The 23,335-nt window shown below is 42.3% G+C and overlaps 1 protein-coding gene across 2 annotated transcripts in view; it reads right to left on the reverse strand.

Annotated features, from left to right (window-relative positions):
* Nucleotides 1-23,335, reverse strand: part of EXT1 (exostosin glycosyltransferase 1) — a 275,848-nt gene that overhangs the window by 20,280 nt on the left and 232,233 nt on the right. For both annotated transcript variants that reach the window (XM_006739636.2, XM_031034836.2), the window contains exons 2-4: nucleotides 13,987-14,080; nucleotides 12,340-12,447; nucleotides 6,959-7,078 (exon numbers count right to left, since the gene is read on the reverse strand). In XM_006739636.2, the coding sequence (XP_006739699.1) occupies nucleotides 6,959-7,078; nucleotides 12,340-12,447; nucleotides 13,987-14,080 (322 nt within the window). The remainder of the gene's footprint in view (nucleotides 1-6,958; nucleotides 7,079-12,339; nucleotides 12,448-13,986; nucleotides 14,081-23,335) is intronic.

A 23,335-nucleotide genomic window follows, 5' to 3' on the forward strand; every position in this document is an offset into this window, starting at 1 on the left:
CCAAATGTGAGGAATGACGTCCCTCAAAGTAGTGACTCTATCCCCAAATTCTCCACTGATAAAAGCGTCCGGGACACAGACAGAGTGATAGAGCAGTGGAAGAGAGTGGGAGAGAGAGAGATGAATGATGGCTAATGAAATTTCCTAATTAAACTTCAGTTTTACCATAAATTCTACCTTGTCTTTCTATAATAATAAGTACATTCTCATTTCAAAGCAGAGTGCATGGAACAGCTTCCTTGATGGCTGAGCCAGGAAGATCTGTTCTCGGTCCACAGAGATGTGCATGTGGAGACCAGTTTGGGAGGGTACAGGAGGCATGGAACATTCTAGAAACTGTTGAAGTTCCAATTTGTTCCTTTAATTGGGGAGGCAGATTTATCTGTCATATTTTGTTTTCCTTTCAAAGTCAATTGTAGGACTCTGGGGTACTGGTTAGCTGAAGTTTTTCTACATTTCATCTCAAAAAGCAGTGAGTTAACAATTGTTCAAAACATCCCACATAATAGGACAAGCACCATGGCATATGAAGACTAATAGCCATGTTAGTTCATTAGTTTCTTTGGACTTTGGGACCTCGCAGATCATTAAATTCTACATTTAGAGTCAAACATTCTCCCATCCTGAATCATTTGTCAGATGAACGTGATTAGTCCACTTTACAGATTTCTCTCTGTGACTTTCAAACTCTTGTAATTATACCATCCACTCATTAAGACATGATTTGGCAAATAATTAACTTGATACAGGATTTCATGTTTGCAGCAATTTTTTTCTGTACTTAAAAAAAAAAAAAAGAAAAAGTCTGCCATGTCTCTAAAGAGATTTAAGACCTAAATCATTATTTTCAAGGCCCCCATTTAATGCAATGTGACTTTAAGTAAAGACCATTTTCAATGGAGCTTTATCATTTAAGGTTATTAACACAATCGTCTCATCCACATGGTGATAGATAAGTAATAAAGTGAGCTACATTTATTTTGCAAACCTTATCATGTTTACATTTCTTAATGAGAGAGAAGAAAGGAAGCAAGGAGGTAATTCGGAAGAACTCAAATATTTTAGTTCAATGATTTCTGCATTTTTCTCTTTCCCCCAGATCAAAACTGCTGATTTTACATGGCTAGGTAGAAGTTTCTAATTTGGTGGAGAGTTTAGGAACCTAGCTAAATTATTAACATTTACTTTCTTTGGGACAACAGAGATGTGTTAAAAAGCTGTTGTCTAGGCATTAATTATGAGAAACTTCTTACGGTTGTGAAGGGTTTTCATATGGTGAGCAATTTCACTTCATATACCATTTATCCTAGTTTTATATTATTTATATCTTCCAAATCTACTGTCTATTTTCCCTTACATAAGCTTTTTGCTTAGATCCACTTTTTTTGCTTTCCAGATTTATGTACTTTCTAGCATGTGGTTACTTAAATGAACTCGGATATCAAGACACAGAATAAATTGAAAGTAGACAGCATCATAAGTCCCACACATTTACAAATGACATGTATCCAAGGGATGCCACAAAATGGGTCACCATCTTTCGGCAGTATGCTTCTCATTGTCATACTCTTTCTGGTTCAGCATCACAACACTGTTATTGTTTTGAATTCAAGGATACAACAAGTTATAGTATTCTTCCGAGATAGCAATGAGCATGTCATACTCTCTTCAAATGAATCTTGATAGGAAGATATCAACAAAGGTACAAAAGCAATAGCAAATATTTAATTTAACCTGGGCCAAGCAATTTGCCACTTTTATGTCTCACTTTTCTCATTTGTAATAGAACAATAAAATACCACATAAATTAAAATAACCTCTCAGAATTTGTTAGGAATAGCTACCTAAGTTTTTACACTTAAGACTTGACTTTTTTGCCTTAAAAAAAAAAATCTCATTCCTGCATTCATTTTCTAGGCATAGATTTTTCCATTTTTACACTGCTATAATATCATAGATATTATATATTATAGATAACTTTCCATATTATTAATAGTATTCATGGGTTACTTAGCCTAAATGACCAACGATAGTGTAAATTTTTTCATGCAAAGCAATGAATATAGTTATGAATTAAAATTTACCCCATCTAGAATTGATTCTTTAGAAGTTTGTCAATGGGCATAAATATTTTTAAGGCTGTTCATACGTACTGACAAACATTTTCTAAAGGGTTTGTAACCACTTGCCTTCTCAAAAGTCTAAAAGAGTATGGGTCTCATTTCACCAAACAGAAAAGTCGTTCTGTCCCTCTCCTAATGTCCAATTTTCCCTATCGCTTCACTGGACAGCTCCCAGGATCCTTTCAGAGTACTAGAGCTCACTCTTTATTGTGGAAGAAGACATCACACTTAGAAGTTGCTATAAAGAAAATCAACAACATACACACAGACACACATACACACACAATACAAAAGCTTTTCATTACAGATGTAACTGACACCCCTGATAAGGATAATATTTCTCATTAATATGAATTCAAAGGGAAGAATGACAGGCTCCTTATTTTTCTTTTTTCTGTGCCACCTGTTTTATGAATAATGGACTATTGGTTACAGGTTACTATCATTCTGTGTGGCCCTGATTTGGTCTTTTGACCAATGCAAGGCTGCCTCACACACGCAGTGCCAGCGTATGCTACCCCACTTGGAGCCAAAGCATTCTACTTCCATTATCTCACTGGTTTTTAATATTCCACTACACAACAGCATCAGCAATACCATGGTTTGAATGTGCATTGTTAGGTAAGAGAGAAAGAGAAAAAATTGGAGCATACTTCATAAAACTCCATTAAAAATGTGCTGTCCAAACTACCATTAGTTCTTCTCACACATTACAGTCGTGTGTACTTTTCTTTCACTCACCTTGATTCTGACTGAGCTCTCATGGTTCAATCATTAGTGCCAGGTTACTGCTGTGTAATATTCTGACAAACAATGGGATCTATGAAGGAACACTGTCTCTGCAATATTTTATCACTCTCCCCATCATTACTTCTCAATTTGCATACACACACAAAAACTGAGCTCCAAAGAGCCTAGCTCTGATTCAACAGCTCCTTAATTCCAAGATGCAGAATTAGGAAGCTTCTATCAGTCCAAGTCCCAAGTATGACAGAGTGCGGGGCACTGTAATGTATTAACAACTTGATACAGGCACTGGAAAGAAGGGGTCCTGCTTCCAGTTGTGTCTAAGCATCACCTGCAACACTAAGGCTCATACTCTCCAAACACGGAGTCATCCCCTTCCCATGGCCTAGAGTACAGCAAGCAGGAAGAAAGGCCCAGGGTTTGAGAGTCTGAGTGTAGAACATCCTGAAAGCAAAGGATCCTCAAATCTATGTTGTCTAAGGGTAACTTTGAATTATCTTCATAACTTAGGAGCTACAACACATACTGACTTATATCATCTAAGTTCTAAGCCAAGTAGGCATTTTTGACATGTGATACTTAAGTCGTTCTCATAAACATGTTGGCTTTATTTGTGTATGCGGATGGCATTTTCTGCTATGTTCTCTGCTTTTCTATTTACATTGAATTCTGGGGTAATCTGAGTTCTGAATTAAAAAGGGAAACTGGATGGTATCTTTCATGCAATTCGGTTGAGGGGTCAAACTGTTACAATCCAATCTTGGAATGATATAAGGAGAATTTGACAGTTGCTATAAATTTGAATGAAGTACATGGTTCATAGTGTTTTCAAAACAACTGTGTCACTGAAGAACTGCATGGCTTAAATCCAAGCGGAAGGCCTTTCTAGCACAGAGATGACAACAGCTTGACTTGAGATTCTATTCTGATGAATCTAACACATCCAACTGTTCTTACAGGATAATTGAGCACTGCTAACTGAATAGGCAAGAGATCAGCTCTATGCAATAAACCATACTCAAAAGAAATGTAATTAATGAGATGCCATCTTTCATCTGGCAAATCTGCACAGTCATGTGTGTGTGTGTGTATGTGTGTGTGTGTGTTTTAATTATGATCCTTAAGGCTAACAAGAGGGCCGCTAGAGAAGGTCTCCCCGCAGAGGGCTTATGAAAGTCCAGAATGATGCATCCTCTTAAAGAGTAATTTGGCAAGCAGATCATGAACCTAGACTCTGGCTTAGTAATAATCCCACTTTAAGGACTCCATCCCAGAGAAATAGAAATATAGCCTAAGATACATGAAGAAACGCATTGCTTGGATTAAAGACATCTATATCTAGATCTCTACAAAACAAACAACTAGAAACAATATTAATAGCCAACAGTAGATTAGTTAAATAAATGGAGGTCCACCAAAGGAGGGCAAAAGGTAGGAAAAATGAAAATATGTGGCCTTTGTGTTTTAGAGTGGACAACAGGGCAGAATCAAAAGGCCAGAAGCAGACCCAGAGGTGCATAAACATGGCATGTGACAATATTGAGGCAAGACAACTTCGTATATTGGGACAAACTACCTAACAATCTGTCAAAGAAGAAAAAGAAATAGACTTTTCAATACAGATCATATGTATAAAAGTAAATTGGATTAAATAGCTAAATGTAAAAAGTTAACCGCGGAAGTACTAGAAAAATATAAGGGTGTGTATATAAATTATGTGTCAAAAGGTCCTTTCTGAACAGTAGCAAATGGAAAAGCCACAGAAGAAAAGATTGGCTCATTATAAACAAAAGAGAAAGGGATGCCACAAGTTGGGGGAAATATTTGCAACAAAAGAGTCAAAGGGTTAATATTTTTAATATAATAAGCTCTTAAAAATTTATGAGAAAAAGAGGGACAATGCTGTGGCCATTTCTATTTCTTTCTTTGTGAGTTGCCTAAGAAATATGAAAAAAAATCATTCTTACTATTATCCCAAGAAATATAAATTAAGAAAATAATTATTTATCATTTTGAAAGATATAATGTCCAATATTGGTGGAAGTGAAAAATACCAGAAATAATAAAAACAGGTCCTCTCATATAAGTTGGAGGGAATATAAATTAATTTCATTCTATTGCAGGAAAATTGACAATTTATTAGAAATCTTAGCATATGTCATATTCTTTAAACCAGGACTTTGTATTCAAGGAATTAATCCTAAGGAAGTAATCTTGAACCCGCAGAACAATTTAGTGCTGAGGCTATCTGCTTCAACAATGTGTCTAATAATGAAAAAGCAGAAACAATGGCAATGTCTTCAAATTGAGGATAATGAAAGAAATTAAGTGATATCATGAATGGAATATTATATAGTCATTAAAATAATTGCAGAAAAATCCAATAGCATGAGAAAATGTTAACAATACATTATTAAAAGGAGAAAAAAACATAAACTAAGTTTAGAAAGACTCCTCTTTATTGATTCATTTATTTTTAAGCAGGCTCCACACCCAACGTGGGGCTTGAACTTACAACCCTGAGCTTAAGAGTCGCAGGCTCTACTGACCCAGCCAGCTAGACACTCCTGAAAGACTCCTTAAAAATTACAACATGTGTATAAATTTGCCTAGAAAAAATGAATATATATGTTTGTGTGTGTATATATATATGTCAACAGTGATTTTGTATGGGTAGATTATTTTATTTTTATGCTTTAAGTATTTTCCATTATTTTCTAAAATGCACATGTACTCTTTTCATAAAAAGCACTCATTCCACAAAGAAAAAAAAATTGACATTCAACTTTCCTTACGAAGGGCCTAGGAAAGGTCTTGGATGGAAAACAGGATAGAAGAGTAAAAACTATTACATATTCAAACCTGCTGCTATGAACAGATGAACAAATGCAATCAATTTTAAGGAACAAGAGGTTTGCTTGCCAGAAGGAAGCCCCTGGAGGCCATTCTGACCTTGTCCCCTTCATGGGGTGAGCCTGGCTCCCAAAGAGCCCCTTTCACCTAGTTCCAGGCTGAAAAAAAAAATGTGCACCATTCCTGAGAAGATACTCTGACCAGAGCAGGAGCCCAGGCTTGGCTTGGGGTAGGGAAATGCCCCACTGTGCCCAGGGCATGGCCAGCACAGGCTCTGATACCCAGGATGGCAAGAGAACAGCAGTGTGGACAAAACAGGGTGATTTTCAGTTTTCTTGGTATTACTCAGACTCCTCAGTGTATGCAGCAAATTACATTACCTTTCGGAGCAATAAACACTTTTCCAAAGCAAATACTCCAAAGTGAGGCCACAGATGCCCCCGTGGCATTATGTAACACCTCAGAATCACCTCAATGGTGTGCCTCATCAGAGGACCTCTGCTCTCCTTCCTGCAGGTCTGTAATTCATGAGTGTGCCGTTTTCTAACTCTTTTCTTAGCTCTTTGTGCTATCGTGGTGTAGCCTCAGGACATCACTATCTGTTCTACTTCCAAAGGTTTTAATCATCTCCATGCTTCCCTCTCCTTTTTCCCTACTGCCTTTAAAAAAAAAAAAAAAAAGGCAACTTACAAGGGGCACCCATATACCTAGAAGATTTTCTGCACCAGGTAAGTGTAATCCCGGTTTTCTTCTTAAAACATCCTTGCAACACTGATGCTGGTTGGGATGCACGTCTTGAGAACCAATGCCACTGGCGCCCAGTAAACTGTTAACATTTCTAGAATGTTCTGTAGAAGATTTCCCCTACTTGGTCACTATCTGATCTCTAACTGGGCTCCAGAAACAGGTCTTCAAAGGATGCCACTGAGTGTGAAGGATGGGAGGACAGTCATTAACCACATATCGCTGAAATGATGGAAGACAGAGCCGATCTCTGTGCCAAGAAGGGTCATTCCTCCTCTGTCAGTTTTCCTCTGTGGAGTTATGGGAGGAACGGAGGGATTTGCTTGGGCATGGCAGAGCAGGTAAAAGGGGGTTAATTGACATATCCCAGTACAAAAAATTCAGTTTTGTCCCATTTGACCAATTACACCTCACCAGTAACAAAAGAGAAGGCCAACAGAAGTGTATAAAGGACCATTATTCAAGACCAAGAGCCAAGGGGTCTCACTTACCTCTAGTGTAGTTAATACAATCTTCTCAACTGAAGAAAAATAAGCCTCCCACAAGAATTGTGTCTGCTGTCTAAGTGCTAGGATTTTATCCTGATGAATAGACCTGATTGTAGAAGGGATCTGTAACACAAGGTGAACACATAATAACTATAACTCTCAAACAATGAGATGCCATTTGATCGAAATAACCGACCTGGGTTAGGCTTTTATACTTCTTAGCATTCAGGTGTTAGTGTACAGATCGGCTAAAAATCACCAACCCCTAAGTTGAAATGTCCTTAACAGGCATCAGGTACAAACAGTACTTACTGGGGATCAGCTTTAACAACCTTTAATGCATGGAAATTAAAGTCCCCTCTAAGATTTGGTAACAGCTTATCAGTTGCTTAGGGTCTCACAAATCCTCAGTCTTAACACATGGAAAACCACATTCTACACAGAAGGGAGCTATCAGCTTTGGGGAAAGGCTGAAAGACATTATCCCCCAAACACTTCCAAGACATGCCCATGCCAGGGACTCCAAATGATCTACAAAGGGGCTTCTAAAGGAATGTCTCTGAGCCTCTCCATTTAATCTGTAGCCAGACAGTCACTTCTATGTGCACACACCTGTGACCTTACCCCAAGGACTCTTCTGCTCCCCGGCCTCTCTTTTTGGCTTGAGCACTTACCCCAACCTACCACGATGTGTCAAACATCATACACGTCCAGTCATCACCGTTCTCTACCAGGCTACATGATTTTAAAGGAAAGAGCTAAGTCCTGTCCATCCTGCTACACAGGTTATGGCTATAAGAATGGCTTTTATATAGTAGTTATTCAAGAAATATGAGTTGAATTGAACATGGCCAGTTGAACCCACCATAGGGATATCATTATTTTTACCAGCAATATAGATTTAATGGTTAAACACGGGGACACAGAAATTAGACCAAGGTGGGAATTCTTGGTTCTACCATTTACTAGCCGTGCTTTCTTGGACAAATTATTTGATCTCTCAAAGATTCCATCTCTTCATTTATAACATGGGGATACAGTAGTAACATCAGAAGGTTGTAATGGAGATCATGTAAGTGCTTAGCACAGTGCCTAGAACATGGGAAGCTTAATTAACACAGCAAATTATTACTACCACTATTATTATTATTGACATAAAGGTGTTGATATTCAACGTTGGACCAATTGCTTAATGTCTGTATGTGAACTTGTTTGGATCTGGAGCTCTGACGCGTACTTCTTGGGTTTCTGGTAGGTTTGCTGGGCTTGCTCCCTATCTTCACCTATAGTTCAAGGTCTATTTCATTTATGGAGTCTATACTCTTAGAGGAGATTCCTTGTGATTAGCAACTGCCCTCTTGTGCTCACCTCTTTCTGCATGCTTGCTTCGCTAACATGTAACTAATCAGAAAGACATGGGGGCCTGGGCTGGAGCAGGAATGCTCTGTTAGCTGCTTTAATAAGAAAGTTACTTATGGCATTGTGACTAAGGCTATATCTGAATTTCCATGGAGGGGAAGGAGGCGGTAGCAAATTTTTTTGACTCAAGACTATTCCACAGAGGAGCAATGAAATAGCTTTACAGTAAGAACAAAAGGACAAGCTCACTTGCCAAAGCAGATCCTAAATCTGTGGCCCAGAGTGTGTATCTGGATGCCCAAAGCTGAAGAAGCATGGAGGCCACGGGTAAAGGAGCAGCACTGGCAGGCAAATGTTAGCCCGCAATTAGAACTCAAGGTCAAGTGGAAGTAAAATATCCTTGGAGAAGGTAGAGAAACTATCAATGTTATGGATCCTTGATAAGTCAAGGACAATTTATTTTTATTTACTCAGAAAATTACCTAGGTTGCCAAAAAAGACTAGAAAAAAGTTACTCTGCTCAATTTTCATAATCACACCTTCTTCTAAATGTCAGTGGCCTCTTCGAAGAGTCATATAGGTTGACTTCATTGTTTTGTCATGATCACAAGAAACCAGTCCATTAGAAAAATGCCAAAAGCTACTGTGACTACATAGTCTCCAGAAAACTAGGTAGGCTATGGTTATGAATGAGTAAAGGGAGTATCATGTATTTTTTTTTAAGATTTTATTTATTCTAGAGAGAGAAAGAGAGAGAGACAGAGAGAGAGCACATGGGGGGGAAGGGGCAGAGGGAGAAGAGAATCTCAAGCAGACTTCACGCTGAGCATGACCTGAGCTGAAACCAAGAGTCGGATGCCCACCTGACTGAGCCACCCAGGCATCCAGAGGGAATATCACACATTAACCTACCAATATATTCCCCTTTTTATATAAGCCACAATTTGATGTTATGACATCAAGTGAACCATACGCTGCCCGTTTGTACGTACAATATAAATGATAGCTCTTTGCAAAGTGCTCTGGAAGAGAATTCCAACCGCCCGAAAAGACAAGAGTTCCAGCTTTTCATGGCATTTGGCTATTGGTTATTAATCTGCTTGTCCTGAGAGACAGGTACGCGAGAGTGATAAATTAATTCCAATTTGGTCGGATTGTTCAGCGTTGCAGAACTCAGAGAAGTCTTAATAAAAGGTCATGGATGGTAACAAAACTAATGGAATCTACCAAAATAGACACAGGAAAGCAACATTCAGCTCTCTTGGTGACATAATGACAAGAATATATGCAAATAAAAACATCGGAGCTGTTCTAAAACAGGAAACAGAAAGTTGTAACATAACAACAACATCTCCCGGAGCAGACATTTGGGCTCGGCACCAGCTCTTTTTTTTTTAAAGGTTTATTTATTTGAGAGAGAGACAGCATGAGCAGAGGGAGAGGGAGACGCAGACTTCCCACTGAGCAGGGAGCCCGATGCGGGGCTCGATCCCAGGACCCCGGGATCATGACCTGAGCCGAAGGCAGACGCTTAACGACTGAGCCACCCAGGCGCCCCTCGGCACCAGCTCTTCACCACGACTGTCAATGACAGCACAGTCACTGTTCAATATGGAGGCAGCTGGGCAAAGACAGACTGCGTACGAGAGGGGGAAACACCAGCAAGTTTGGGCGGGGGCAGGACGGAAAACAGAATCTTCAGAGGCAAGGCCAAAACAACTGCTTCAGAAGGTGAAATCCACACCAGCTTTAGTGAAATGGTAGAAAGTGGACAACCACAATTCAGTTTCCTGGAGTGCTCTCCTCTCCGAGACAAACGCCCAAGTTACCCACGTCAAACTCGCAGGGCGCGTTGGTGTATAACTGGAGGGATTATGGCTGATGTTTTTTTATTCCTTTTATGTCCCAAGTTTCCTTTGATGAGGATGTATTCTTTAAAAAAAATCATAAAAGGAAGGAGAAAGGCCACATGGGAAAGAACTACACATATCACTTTTGTCTGGCCTTTCATGAGTCAATGTTCCCCACATACACCATTCGGGCCGGGGAGGATTTTGCTAGGTCACGTACTCCTCTTTCGTTTTGGAGGTCCCAGGGGCCACGGAGATCACATACCTGAGTACCAGAGGGAAGGAATGTTCTGGGGGCTGTGTTCAGCCTGGCTTGCCTAATTCACAGCCCTCGTGGGTACAGATCTCTCACTGTTACTCTAGGAAGAGAACTGGGCTACTTCATCAGCCAGCTAGCAGACTGGCCGGCAGCAGAAGCAGAATCAACAACAGAGTTAGGAACTCAATTTTCTTGATATTAAAAAAAGAAAAAAGAAAAAAAAGCCAGGACATTAAAAATCATTCTACAATATTTGTGGTAGTTCAAGTATATATGCCATCAATGAAAAACATTAAAATACTCTATAATTTTAGAGAAAGGGGTATGGCAATTTATGTGGAACCTAAAACATTATTGCACAAAAGGGCTTCAGAAATCCTTAGTGGGGGCGCCTGGGTTGCTCAGTTGGTTAAATGTCCAATTCTTGATTTAGGCTCAGTTCATAATCTCAGGGTTGTGAGCTCAAACCCTGCATCAGGCTCTGCCCTGGGTGTGGAGCCTGTTTAAGAGACTCTCTCTCCCTCTCCCTCTGCTCCCTGCCCCACCTGGCCCTCCTGCGCATGCTCTCTCTAAAAGAAAAAAAAGAAAAGAAAAAAGAAATCCTTAGTGACTGACAACTGCTGCCCTTAGATTTCTCTGTGAGTATCATATTCCTCTCCCTAGACAGCTCGTGAGAAGTTCAAACTTTTCTTAGGCATCCCTGTTGAAGATTAGTTGACTGTATATGGGTAGATTTATTTCTGGACTTTCTATTTTGTTCTATTGGTCTATCTGTCTTTCTCTACGGCAGTACAATATCATTTTGATGACTGCAGCTTTGTGATATATTCTGAAATCAGGAAATATAATGCCTCCAGCTTTGTTCTTTCTCAAGACTGATTCGGCTATTTGGGATCTTTTATGGTTCTATATGAATTTTAGAATTATTTTTCATTTTCTGTAAAAAACGCCATTAGGATTTTAATAGGGAGTGCATTGAATCTGTGGATCAATTAGGGTAATATGGTCATTTTAATCATATTAAGTCTGACTTCTACAATATAGGACTACATGGATGAACCCTGAGGACATTAGGCTAAGGGACATAAACCAGTCACGGAAAGACAAATACTACATGATTCCACATACATGAGGTATCTATCTAAAATAGTCAAATTCACAGAATTACAGAGTAGAATGAGAGTTGCCAGGGTTGGGGGTGAGGAAGAAATGGGGAGTTACTAAATCAGGGGACACAGAGTTTAGTTGAATAAGATGAATAAGCTCCAGAGATGTCTAATACATTGAACCCACAGTCAACAATAATCCTGCATTTAAAAATAAGAAGGTAAATCCCATGCTAAATATTCTTGATACAATAAAATAAAATAAAGAGATCCAAGTGGCAAAAAATACATTTAAAAAATCATTTTTTTATTAGAGGCTGCTCTTTTAAATATACATGTTAAAGATAACACTGCTCAGGCTCCCAGACTGGATCATTTGAGCAATGATAACACTAATTATAAGAATCAACCCTAGAGACTTCCCTCTTTCCGAAAATTAATCTGAAGGCCATTACAGAAATAGGGGAAAGGAATATGAAGTGGCAGGATGGTACAAAAACTCTCTGGTACAATTTCTAAAAAGTCTGGATATGGAAGAGGATGGACACACACCTCTTCTCACCATTAAAGTTCATATCCTTTACCTGCCACACCTCCTTTGCCAAATACCTTCCCTGCAGCGGGGTGGGTTTTGTGTGGGAAAGTGAACAATGTCATATTAAACGACTTCATATTCGCCATGACACAGGAGATTTTCTCCTGATAAAATTTCTTTTACAGAGCTGACCTTTTGGATTCATCTTCTTTGAAAGTTTGGACAGGGGCAGCAATAATCTGCTGATGTGCTGAAGGCCAGCGCCCCTTCCTTACCTGTAATAACAATCTCTCATCGCCTATGACGGCGGCTTGGTTCCAACTGATCACTTCAGAGAACGGCAACTCCCATCCGTTGCTGAGCATCACAGGGATACAGGCAGCCTGGGTGAAGAAGGGGGCTTCGTGAATGTAAGAGCAGCGGCAGGGGGAGCCTTTCCAATGGGAGGTGACAGCAGGACAAGCCCAACTACTGGCGTTTCTTACTCGGATCGCTGCATGGATCCTGGGCCGCTTGGGCCAGAAGAAGAGTAAGCTCGCATGAGTTACCGAGTCGCGGGAAGGCTATACAGATCGAGCCGAGATTTTGACGTGGGCAGGCCTTGCCCCCGAAGGCTAAAACCCCATTTCTATTCTAGTGCGTGGTTCGGCTAACCTTATCGCCATGGCGACAACTGGCCTCATCCAAGAAGTTTTACTGAGGTAACAAAAATCGTCCACCAACAGCATCCCAGCCTAAAACCAACCTTGAGTATAAACGGTTTTGTCAGGGTAACTGCCACACGTCTGCTTGCGGGGTGGCTGACCCCACCGTGAGGAGCAAAAGGGGTAGAATGGGGGTTGGCCCTCCTGATGAAGCATGCTGTGGACTGAACTACTACCGGCTGCTCCCCTTTCCCCTGCGGTGCAAACATCGGAGCCAGAACCTTGTTCCGCTCACTGTGGACGGATCCAAACCACTTGTCATACCAACGTCCTGCTTGCACAGAGATCTGTCAGCCAGGAAACGCCAGGTTAAGGCGAATAACTCCTAATCCAAAGCGGAAAACTACTTGCTTCATGCGACATCCCACAGAGGCGACGAGAACATTAGTGTTAGGGTTATGCTCCACAGAACACACTGGAAAGGGCCAGAAGCAAGCTCTTTGGTTGGAGGACACGACAGAAGGATGTATGTTAGGAAGCACTGCGCACAAAAGCAGACTCTGGCAAGGTGCAGAACACAGAGGGGGAAAGAACAGAGAAGCCAGGAAGCAAGGAGTGGAGGAGGAGAGAGTCTCGGCTGAGAGTATGCTTTCTCAAGATCACGGAAGGCTGAGTGCAACTCCCAGGTGCAGGAAATGAGCACAGGTGTCTCAGCAGGTCTTTCTGCAGAGTGAGGCTAATGAGCAGATCCCCCCCATCCCCACAGGCCCCAGAGCTGCAGAGCCTGGGGATAGGTGGGCCAAAGTGAGGAGCGCGACCCCCTGGGCATCACTCTCAGAATTTAGAGGCACCAAGAGACGACAGAGTGGGGTGGGCAGAAAAGACAATTTGCTTTTGGGAAGCACCACCAAGAAGCCATTGTCTGAAGTCAGTGCTCTTGAGACTGGCTTCCAGGCAGGGCAGTGTGTCTGCAGGTTGCCCAATGAGGCCGCTGTTGGGCAGTCAGATCTACCCTCCGTTTGCAAACGTGTCCCCAAAGAACCCATCCTCCCTGGTGGTGAAACCATTTAATCTTCCCATGTCCGAAGACAGGGAGTAAATCCTCTTCCCCCCACCCCCTTATACAAAGTGTTGCAGACTTTCTTGGGAAAACAGACTTCAGGTGTTCAAGGCAAACTGTGCATTCTGTTTCGATCCCAGCAGAAGGGCTAAGGGGAAACCCACCCCGTCTGACTTCAGTCCTCAGCCCTAGTCTGGGGAGGGTTCAGAGTCTCTTACCTGCAGAGCCTCCAGGAACCTGAAGGACCCAAGCCTGCGACCACGAGGAACCAGACAGAAAGTGGCATTGTGCAGCATTTCCCGATAATCATACCTACAAGGAGAGGAGGAGCAATCAGCAAACGAAGACCCGTTAGGAGTGGGGGATGAATGAACATCTGTGGGTGCACACCTGCATGAAATTACCCAGAGCAACTCAGGAAATACACTGGCTGGTGGGCAGTTCTCACGTCCCCTTTGTGGAGGTGGGGGTGTTGCACGAGGGAGAGCACATGTGAAGTTTCATGGGGGACAAAGCAATTAGGGGTACATAAGAGACAAGTCTGATGGTTCCAGGAACAATTTGGCTTGCCTAGGTTTGGCTTCCAAAAATCAGAGTTTTGTGTCTTGATGAAATGTCTTGTTCCTATAAGCTTAAAAAAAAAAACAAAAAAAAAAACACCACAACGCGTCGCTCTTGATGCCATGTTATTCAGCAAAACTAAGACTGTCCTTGTTCCCCACCCCGTGCTATTAAAACCTACTCAGGAAACCTCCATTACAAGCACACAACAACATTCACTTTCTCCTTCACGCTGGAGTTTCTACATTTAACCAAGAATATTCAGCTAGGCCAGACAAATACTCCTGTTATAAGAATGGTTGACACGACTTACAGGGGAAAGACAAGGGAGATGGAAGGAGCTGGCCTAAGAAATGGGGAAATAAGAATAACAAGAGAAAAAAAAAACAGAGCAGGGGGGTGCAGAAAACCGGGGTGCAGAGAACCAGGGGGCAGAAGAGAGGATTGTGGCTTTTACTCAAAGACCACTTGGCGGTATCACACGGCTTTTGCACTTGAAAAAAGGCAAAATATAACACGAGCGTCAGCTGTCTCTTTCTGCTGGTGAAGTGCAGGAAAAGCAAGGAGCATTTCATTTTGTTGAGGGCTATCACTTTAAACGTGAGACCCACAAACACATTCCTACACACACAGTTTCAGGTTCATTATGAGTTTAAGCAAACTTGGGAAGCCAGAAATGGCTCCTGTCCTATGAAAGCGTGGATTCTGAGAGCTAAGATGAAATCACTCTCATTGTTCAAGAGCTTCCAGTGCTCGGCAGGCAGGTGTGACTTTGACCGTGGCACACGTCGCCAGCATTTTCTGACTCTAATAGTCTAATTTAGTCATAGCCTCAAGGCATCAGATTCTTCCCTCCTCGTTTTGGGATACTGATATATACATTTATATTTTTAAAGTCCACATCTATTTTTATATTCTCATACAAACTAGGCATATGGGAGTAAGCCAATTTTCAATTATAAACCCGTCATTAAGAAGAGACATCATGCAAAGGACCATTTGCTTAAACAAGCTTGTACAACTAATTTGCACAAGAAAAGGTCACCGTGAATGGATTAAGATTATCTCCATTGAGAGTAAAATAAAAACCCTCACTGCATTAATTAAACTGCAAAATAGACTTGAAAGTAGAAAAGATTTTCAAGAGGGCTCAAATTTGGCTAAATAAGAAATATTAAATTATGATGGTAATGGCTTCTTCTTTGCTCACCAAACATAGGGAAATAATTGATAAGTATCTTCAAATTCAACTGTTAAAAATGTTGGGATCTCTACCTAATGAATGAAGAGGGGAATATGTATAGACACACACACACACACACACACACACACACACAAATATACATATAAACTTTAAACTCAAATTGTTTTTAATATAAAAAGGTCAAACATGCTTCAGACTACAGCAAAGTTTAATAAACGCCCAGAATAGAAACCCCTGAGGGACTAGCACAGAAGGTCCTACATCCTCATCATTAGGCTGCTAAAAATGTAAAACCCTATTAATGTTCTGGCTGGTAACAAGTTTCAAAGTTGCCAGTTGCAGAATTTACTTTAGGGAAGGAGTGGAGGTAGAGGGAAGGCAGAAAACTTACAGCAAAAATTCAAATGACAGTTATTCTAGGATGTTGATTTTTAAGTGGTGGTAGAGAAGCAGGATTTGCTTATGCTGGGGATAAAACTTACACGATTGAAGCTTGTGTTCATTCACACAACAGGTAACGGGAGATATGGGATGAACATTCTTGCCCCTAGGTAGCTGTGACATTATGAATGAAACACATGAGCTCTCTGGGACTCAGTTTCCTCATCAGCAAAATGACAAGAGATTGTTTGAATGTCCCGTTATTCTTTATGTTACTTTTAGGTAAGACAGAATGTCCTTTCAGAATATCTCACTGCTCCAAAGGTTTCCATAACGCTTGTACAAATAAGTGTATGTGTATCTGTACGTATACATAGGTATCTGCTCATGTGTGTACAATGTATGTTTGACATTTGTGTATCCCTAGAACCACATAAAGACACATACAGGACATGTACACATAAAACTTAAAACAATGATTTTCAGATTTCTAACCATGCTCAGCCCATGAATCTGCAAGGGGTCAGTCGTTCTAGGTGGGCCACATATGTGTTTGGTACCCTTCCGCTCAGCCCTTCTATGGACCCCCCTCTCCATTTGGATGTGCTCACACATCCCACATCTATCTCCTTCTAGATGCTTAAACTCATTCATTTTTTTTTGCAGTCATTCTCTCAAGAAGCACAACGTTCCAGGCTCTGTTCTAGTCCTGCAGAGTTGTGCGGAGAAGATCTTACTCTAGTTGCTAGACCTACCAGAGAATCATCTGATAATTCAGAAAGGCAGATGAGAACGGAGGGCGTAAAATCTCCTGGGCGTGTGTGCATCATAGAGTTCATTCGAGAAGGCTGGCCTTGCACAGTGAGGCACTAGCTCTGTGGATACTCTCCCAGCAAAACAACAACTTAACTGGTAAAAATTATAAAAACATTCATTAAAAGTTTCTGGAAATTGTCCTAAGGATATAATGACAAATGGAAAAACATTTGTTCAAGAAAACCTACCAGATCTTGGCAAGAACAGTGAGCGTCTATGGCATTTGAGCCATGACCTGCTCCATTACCAACCCCTCCCAGCTCCGCCTTCCAGAAGCTCCATCTTAGGCAAGTTTAGTCAAGAAGACTGGGCTCCCTCTCCTCCCAGCTGCCATCAAGAAAGTGAAAAGACAACCCACAGAAAAAAAGAAAATATTTGCAAATCATCGACCTGATAAGAGACTTTTGTCCAGAATATGTAAAGAATTCTGACATTCAACAATCAAAAGACAATCCAGTTTGAAAACATGCCAAGGATGGACTAGATATGTTCCAAAGAAAATACACAAAGTGCCAATAAGCATGTAAAAAGATACTCAACATTATGAACCATTAGGGAAATGCGAATCACCCACAAGGATGGCTACCCTCAGGAGAACAGCTGCTGAGGAGGCTGCAGAGAAACCGGAAACCTCACATATTGCCAGTATGAAGGTAAAACGGTGCGGTCACATTGGAAAAAAGTGTGGCAGTTTCTTTTACTAAAACTAAAAATGGGATTAGCATATGACCCAACAATTGCACTCTCGGGCATTTATCCCAGAGAAAATGAAAACTTATTTTCACGCAGAAACCTGCCCATGAATGTTCACAGCAGTTTTATCCTTAATAGCCCCAAACGGGAAACTATCCAAATGTCCTTCAATGGGTGAATGATTCAACAAACTGTGGCACATCTATAGCCTCGAATACTCAGCAATAAAACGAAATGAACTATTGATACACACAACATCCTCAAGGAAATTATGCTAAGTGAAAAAGCCAATCTCAAAAGGATATATACTGCATTATTTATTTATATAGCATTCATAAAATAACAACTGTAGGGATAGATAACAGGTTAGTGGTTATCAGTGGCTAGAGATGGGGGGAAGAAAGATAGGGAGAAGACACGTCAAGTGAGGGGGGCAGCCTTCTTAAAGGGAATCATTCTCCACGATTAAGTTTAGAAACGTAAATCACATCAAAATCATAAACTTCTTCAAAATAAGAGATAATTAACACATGATATCCTAAGCAAGAAGGTAAGTAGATAAGGCAGGCAACTCTCTCAGAGAACTTTCAGCTTTAATTAATAAATGGTTTTGTTACCCTTTTCAGGTGGGCATTAAGCTCCCCATTGTATAGGTAGTGACCCAGAAGTTAGAACAGTTCTCATAAATGACTGCAAAGAAAAATGCAATAAAATGACAAGACCTGAATTTAACCTAGAAACCAGGAACCACTCTATGGCCATAATAATTTTCTCCTTAAAGTTGTACAGAATAATGGATGGGATACACCCCATTTAAAATGGGCCATGTAATAATGCATAATTGAAGTCCTTCCCCTCCATATGAAACACATTTTTGCTGGCAGTAATTCAGTGCACCTAGTGGGGGAGGGGCAGTGTGGCGGGGGCGGGGGTTCTCCAAACGTGTTCTCCCAACCAGGAGCATCATCCGCACCACCTGGGAACCTGGTAGAAATGGGAATTCCCAGCCTCACCAAGGCCCACTGAGGTAGCAACTCCGGGGAAAAGGTCCAGAATTCTGTTTTAACAAGCCCCTCTAGGTAATAAGGATGCATCCTAAATTTTGTGCTAAGAGCTCAAAAAATTTTTGAGTTAAGATGTTAGGAATACAAAGCTTAGTGAATAAGCAGATTTAGACACAGCCAAACCTGGGTTCAAATTTCATCTTTGCTATTTCCAAGCTGAGTGATCTTGGGAGAGGTATTTGTCTAAATCTTGGCTTCCTGGTTGGCAAAATGGAGATACTTCTACTCTGAGGCTTAGATGATACCACTTAACTCAAACACAGGCATATCATAAACAATCCATAAATGGTAGCTATTATCATTATGGCTCAAGGAAGGCAACAGAATATAATGGAAAACAGAGCTGACTTGTTAGAAGACATGGCTTGAGGACTTTGGGTTCTGGATCTACCACTTTCTATGGGGTCCTATGCAAATGGAGTTCTCTGTACATCAAAGTCGTGACGGTCAAATGAGATCATGTCCAAGTCCTATAAACTGCCATGCACTACGCAACTGCAAGTTATTGTGGTAAATGACATCAGGATGAGAGGAATAAAAACATTAAAAAAAAGAAAAAAGTAACAATGAAAAAAGAAAGAAAAGAAAGGACTGATCCCCAAAGACAGAGCCAGAGAGAAATGTGGAACAGACCCTTTAAAATAGAATGCAAATAGAAGCTGGGAATCAGAACAGAACAGCAGCTTCTAATTCAAAGGATTCTGCCTTATTAATCAAAAGCTGCAAAGACAAGGATGCTGCTGGTGCAGGGTGCCTACCGTAGGTCCTCCTGCACGTCCCACAACTCCTCCAGGGTGTGCACAGTTTCCACGAGAGCCTGCTTTCTGCTAATCAAAGAGGGTAGGCCCAAAGCAAGTGATCCGGCCTCTCATCTCTGTAGTCATACAATTCTAGTCACCCCGTGATGTTGCTACAGTTTGTCTCAAGTATTTATTTGTAAAGTAAGTGAACATCTATGCTATCTGTTCCCTCCAGTCTCCATCCTCATACGTACTTAATCTTTGCTTACACCCAGGTTTGAATCACGTCCCTTAAGAGAAAAAGAAAGAAACCAAAAACAATTTATGACTGCTGTAGTTCCATAAAGTACACTGGAAGAAGGGAAATAAAATAGCTTCCTCAGCACCTCCTCTGTGCTTTCTTTTATTCAATCAACAAACATTAATTAGTTGAATGCCTGCCATGCGTCAGACACTACTCAAGGAACTGATGGTCCAGTGAAAAGGCAGATGCGTTATTGCCATTCAGTGAGGGAATATGATGATCAATGATTGTTATTTAGCGGTAGGATGGAGGCATGAGGTGGATTATGCGAAGAGAAACAAGAACGACAACCTGGCTTTGGTGGGGAGACTGAGAAGCGGGGTGCCTCCACGAGCAAGGGAAACTGAACTAATTATTAAGTGAAGAGCAAGAATCAGCTTGGCAAGGCTGAGAGGAGGGGCAGTAGGAATTTTGGGGGGGTAGGAACAGCACAGCAGGAACAAACACCAAGACGAGAGAACCCACCACAGTTTGGGGGAGGGGGAGGTGGATGGGGGGAGGGAAAGGAAACTGCTGGTAGGTGCGGGGTCCCCCTGGGCAGACTATGTGTGGTATCTCTCCTGGAGCTCAGATGCGATTCTGTGCAGTGGTCGTGAGTCACCGAAGGGCTTAGCAGAAGAATGACACTTTCCCAATGGCATTCTTAGGACCTGCTAACCTTGCCAAGAATGCAGGTCACAGCTCTGGAGCCATTAGGGCTCCAACTCCAGGCTTTCTGATTCTAAAGGGTGATTGCCTTCCACCACGTCACGCTGCTTCTTTGGTCAGCTCACACAAATGCAGAGACTGAAAAGACATTTCTTTCTTTTTTCTTTTTTTTTTTAAGATTTTATTTTTAAGTAATCCCTACACCCAACGTGGCGCTCACACTCACAACCCCAAGATCAAGAGTTGCATGCTCCACCAACTGAGCCGGCCAGGCACCCCTGAAAATACATTTCTTATGGAGCGAAGTCCTAAGCAGTTCACCTGGTTTCGAGCACTAGCCACAAATGGTTACCACTGAGAGGACCCTTTCTCCCCGACCCAAAACTCTGTGTCACGTCCCACCAGCCGTTCAGTCCAACATGGTGCTCTGTTTTTTATGAACCATATTGCCGTAGACCCTTTCTTGGACTTGATAGACTTAACACGTAAAATTTCAATTATGTTTGAGAAAACCCAAAGTCCGTAACACGTAATAACATGAAATTGGCCCAAGACATAAATGTGAACAGAGAAACATACCTTTAGTTAGAAAATGGGTCCAGCTGGCCCCCAGAGTACGGCCATGTGATACCTTGTAAGCATTCCTACGGAAGTACAGGCCCCTGCGGTCTCTGAGAATTCGTGGGACACACTAAGCCTGTTTCTCCGCCAGCGACTCACACAGCTTTTGAGCACACGAATGAGCTCCATGTGTTCTGGCGTCGGGCAAATGCTGAGAGCTAACTCACGTGTGGTGCTGGACCGGGCTGACCAGAGGGGCGGCAGTCTCGGGGACACTTAGCAGCCCGCAGTCAGAAGGCACTCGCCAGGTGGAGGTGGTGATTTCTCATTCCGGCGACGCCTGCCTTGAGCAGTGCCTGCTGCTAGAACCTCGGGGGCACCCAGTCAGGCCCCACAGTAGGACTTTCTTACAGTGCTCAGAAGGCTGTTGCTGGTCCCACGCTGTGCACCGCAGAGAGCAGTGGCTGGCTACGATGAGGGACGGGTAGCGACATCCACCCTTTCACATTTCTTGGCTATCCACAAAAAACCATCTCCGTTTTATTGTCCATTTAAAACCCATTTCAGTATTGGGAAGGGAGGGGGCTCTGGCTGGAGCATGAGGCCCCAGGGGAAGCGTGGACTCTTGCACACACACGGTCTCACTGAAGCCTCACGTCCACGCTGGGAGGTAGGTATGGTTATGCCAGCTTCCCATGGGGGAGAAGAGAGAGTCAGAAGACACTTGGAAGCAAACACTCTGTCTGACTACACTGGATCATAACCCCATATCATGTCAAAATTCCCCCACCCCATCTCTACCCTAAACATCTACTGACAGTTCAGAACTTTAAACTTGGACTTCGTGGTAATCACCACCTACGTAAACTAACAAATCCAGCATGAACCAGGGGCACCTCTTCCTTCAACATGGGTAGAAGACCATCTTGGTTCCCTCTCATTAAATAGCAGCTCAACGGCGAATATGTAAAAGCAAGTGATAAAATATGACAGCCATTAAAGGTAACAATTATTTTTTTCTAAAGATTTATTTATTTGAGAGAGATGGGGGGAGGGGCAAGGGAAGGGAGAGAGGGAGAGAGAATCCCAAGCAGACTCCCTGCTGAGCACGGAACCCAATGTGGGACTCGATCCCATGACCCTCAGATCATGACCTGAGCCGAAATCAAGACCATCTGACTTCACCAATGGAGCCACCCAGGTGCCCCTAAAGGTAACAATTACAATAATGATACCTCTACCCCCCTACACTGATTACAAGTTTCCTGTGGGCAGGGCAACAACCTGGGCTCATTATTGTACTTTATCTCTACAACTACATGTGAAATGGCCCCATTTTACAGACGATGAAGTAGAGCAACAAAGGTTTTACGGGGCTCGTACAAGAGCACATATTGTGCAGAATCCACAATATGCTCTCTTGTCTCTCAGAGCTGCTGAGAAGGAGTGATATGGTGACGAAAGATTTCTACCGCATTGGGCCAGGTGACGTAGATCTCAGAATGTTGTCAGGCAGAGATGATTGGAGCACCAGCTTCTGTGCTCAGCAACACCAAATTTCAAACGGTCCCGAGATAGATGCACCTCTGGGACACGTGGGTCTCAACAATTCTTTGGTCAGAAAGAAAGCATTTCTGGAAATGCTACCTAAAGTGTGACCTGGGTACAGGGGGGACAGAAGAGGGAGGGGTGATAAAAAAGCCAGCAGCAACAATGACCTCGCGTGGATAAAATGGGTCTGCCAGAGGTACACCAAGGTCTTGGCTGCAGGAGCTAAGTGCCTGTGACCGGCCCGAGGGCAAGTGGGAAGCCCGAGGTCATTATCTTACCATTAACTTTCACCAGGCTCTGTGCCAAGGAGTCTGGCCGAGGGGAGCGGGGCCAGGGAGCGTGGCCCGAAGCTGAGAACACCAGCACGGAGCATCTGTCCTAAGTGGCAGCTCCTCATCAGGGACAGGCCGAGTCTCAGGGAGCAGGCAGCAGCAGGGGGCACCTCTCCCCAACACAACCCTCTTTCCTTCCTCTGCTTTTCCTGCACTCCTGGAGGAAGCCTCCTTGGATCCCTGAGTCTTGGCCAGAGACCCTCTCGCTGCTCACACAGCGCCCAAGGCCGACCTTCTATTGCTCATACTACATTAAGTTGCCCATTTTCCTGTTTTCCTTCCCTGGACTCCAGAAGACAGAGCCATGGTCCCACTTTCTGCTGAACCAGCCCCCCACCCACCCCACCCCAGGGCCTGGCCTACAGCAGCCACTCGAAAAATAGTAAATGGATGACAAATGCTCAGATGCTCAGCATCCATCGGTTTGCATTTAGGCGTGCAGGGGGCTATGAGAGCAAGACGAAGACCAAGAGAGGCAAGCCCTTCTTCACGACTATTGCCTCTATTCAGCCATAACAACGTGTCCAGCTCTTGGTTATGCCTGATCTTCCCAGGATGATCTTCACTTCTGTGTTTAGGCTGAGCCGAAGTTAGAGAATGGAAAACAGTGTCTTTTATTTATTTATTTTTGTCTTCCTTTTGTACACTTCCTATCCCTTCTTCTCTGTCTTTAATTCTAAAGGCCTGGCAGCTTGTTAAAAATTTCATTTTC

This window comes from Leptonychotes weddellii, chromosome 4, assembly GCF_054177405.1.
Source record: "Leptonychotes weddellii isolate Sample4059 chromosome 4, ASM5417740v2, whole genome shotgun sequence".
Taxonomy (NCBI): domain Eukaryota; kingdom Metazoa; phylum Chordata; class Mammalia; order Carnivora; family Phocidae; genus Leptonychotes; species Leptonychotes weddellii.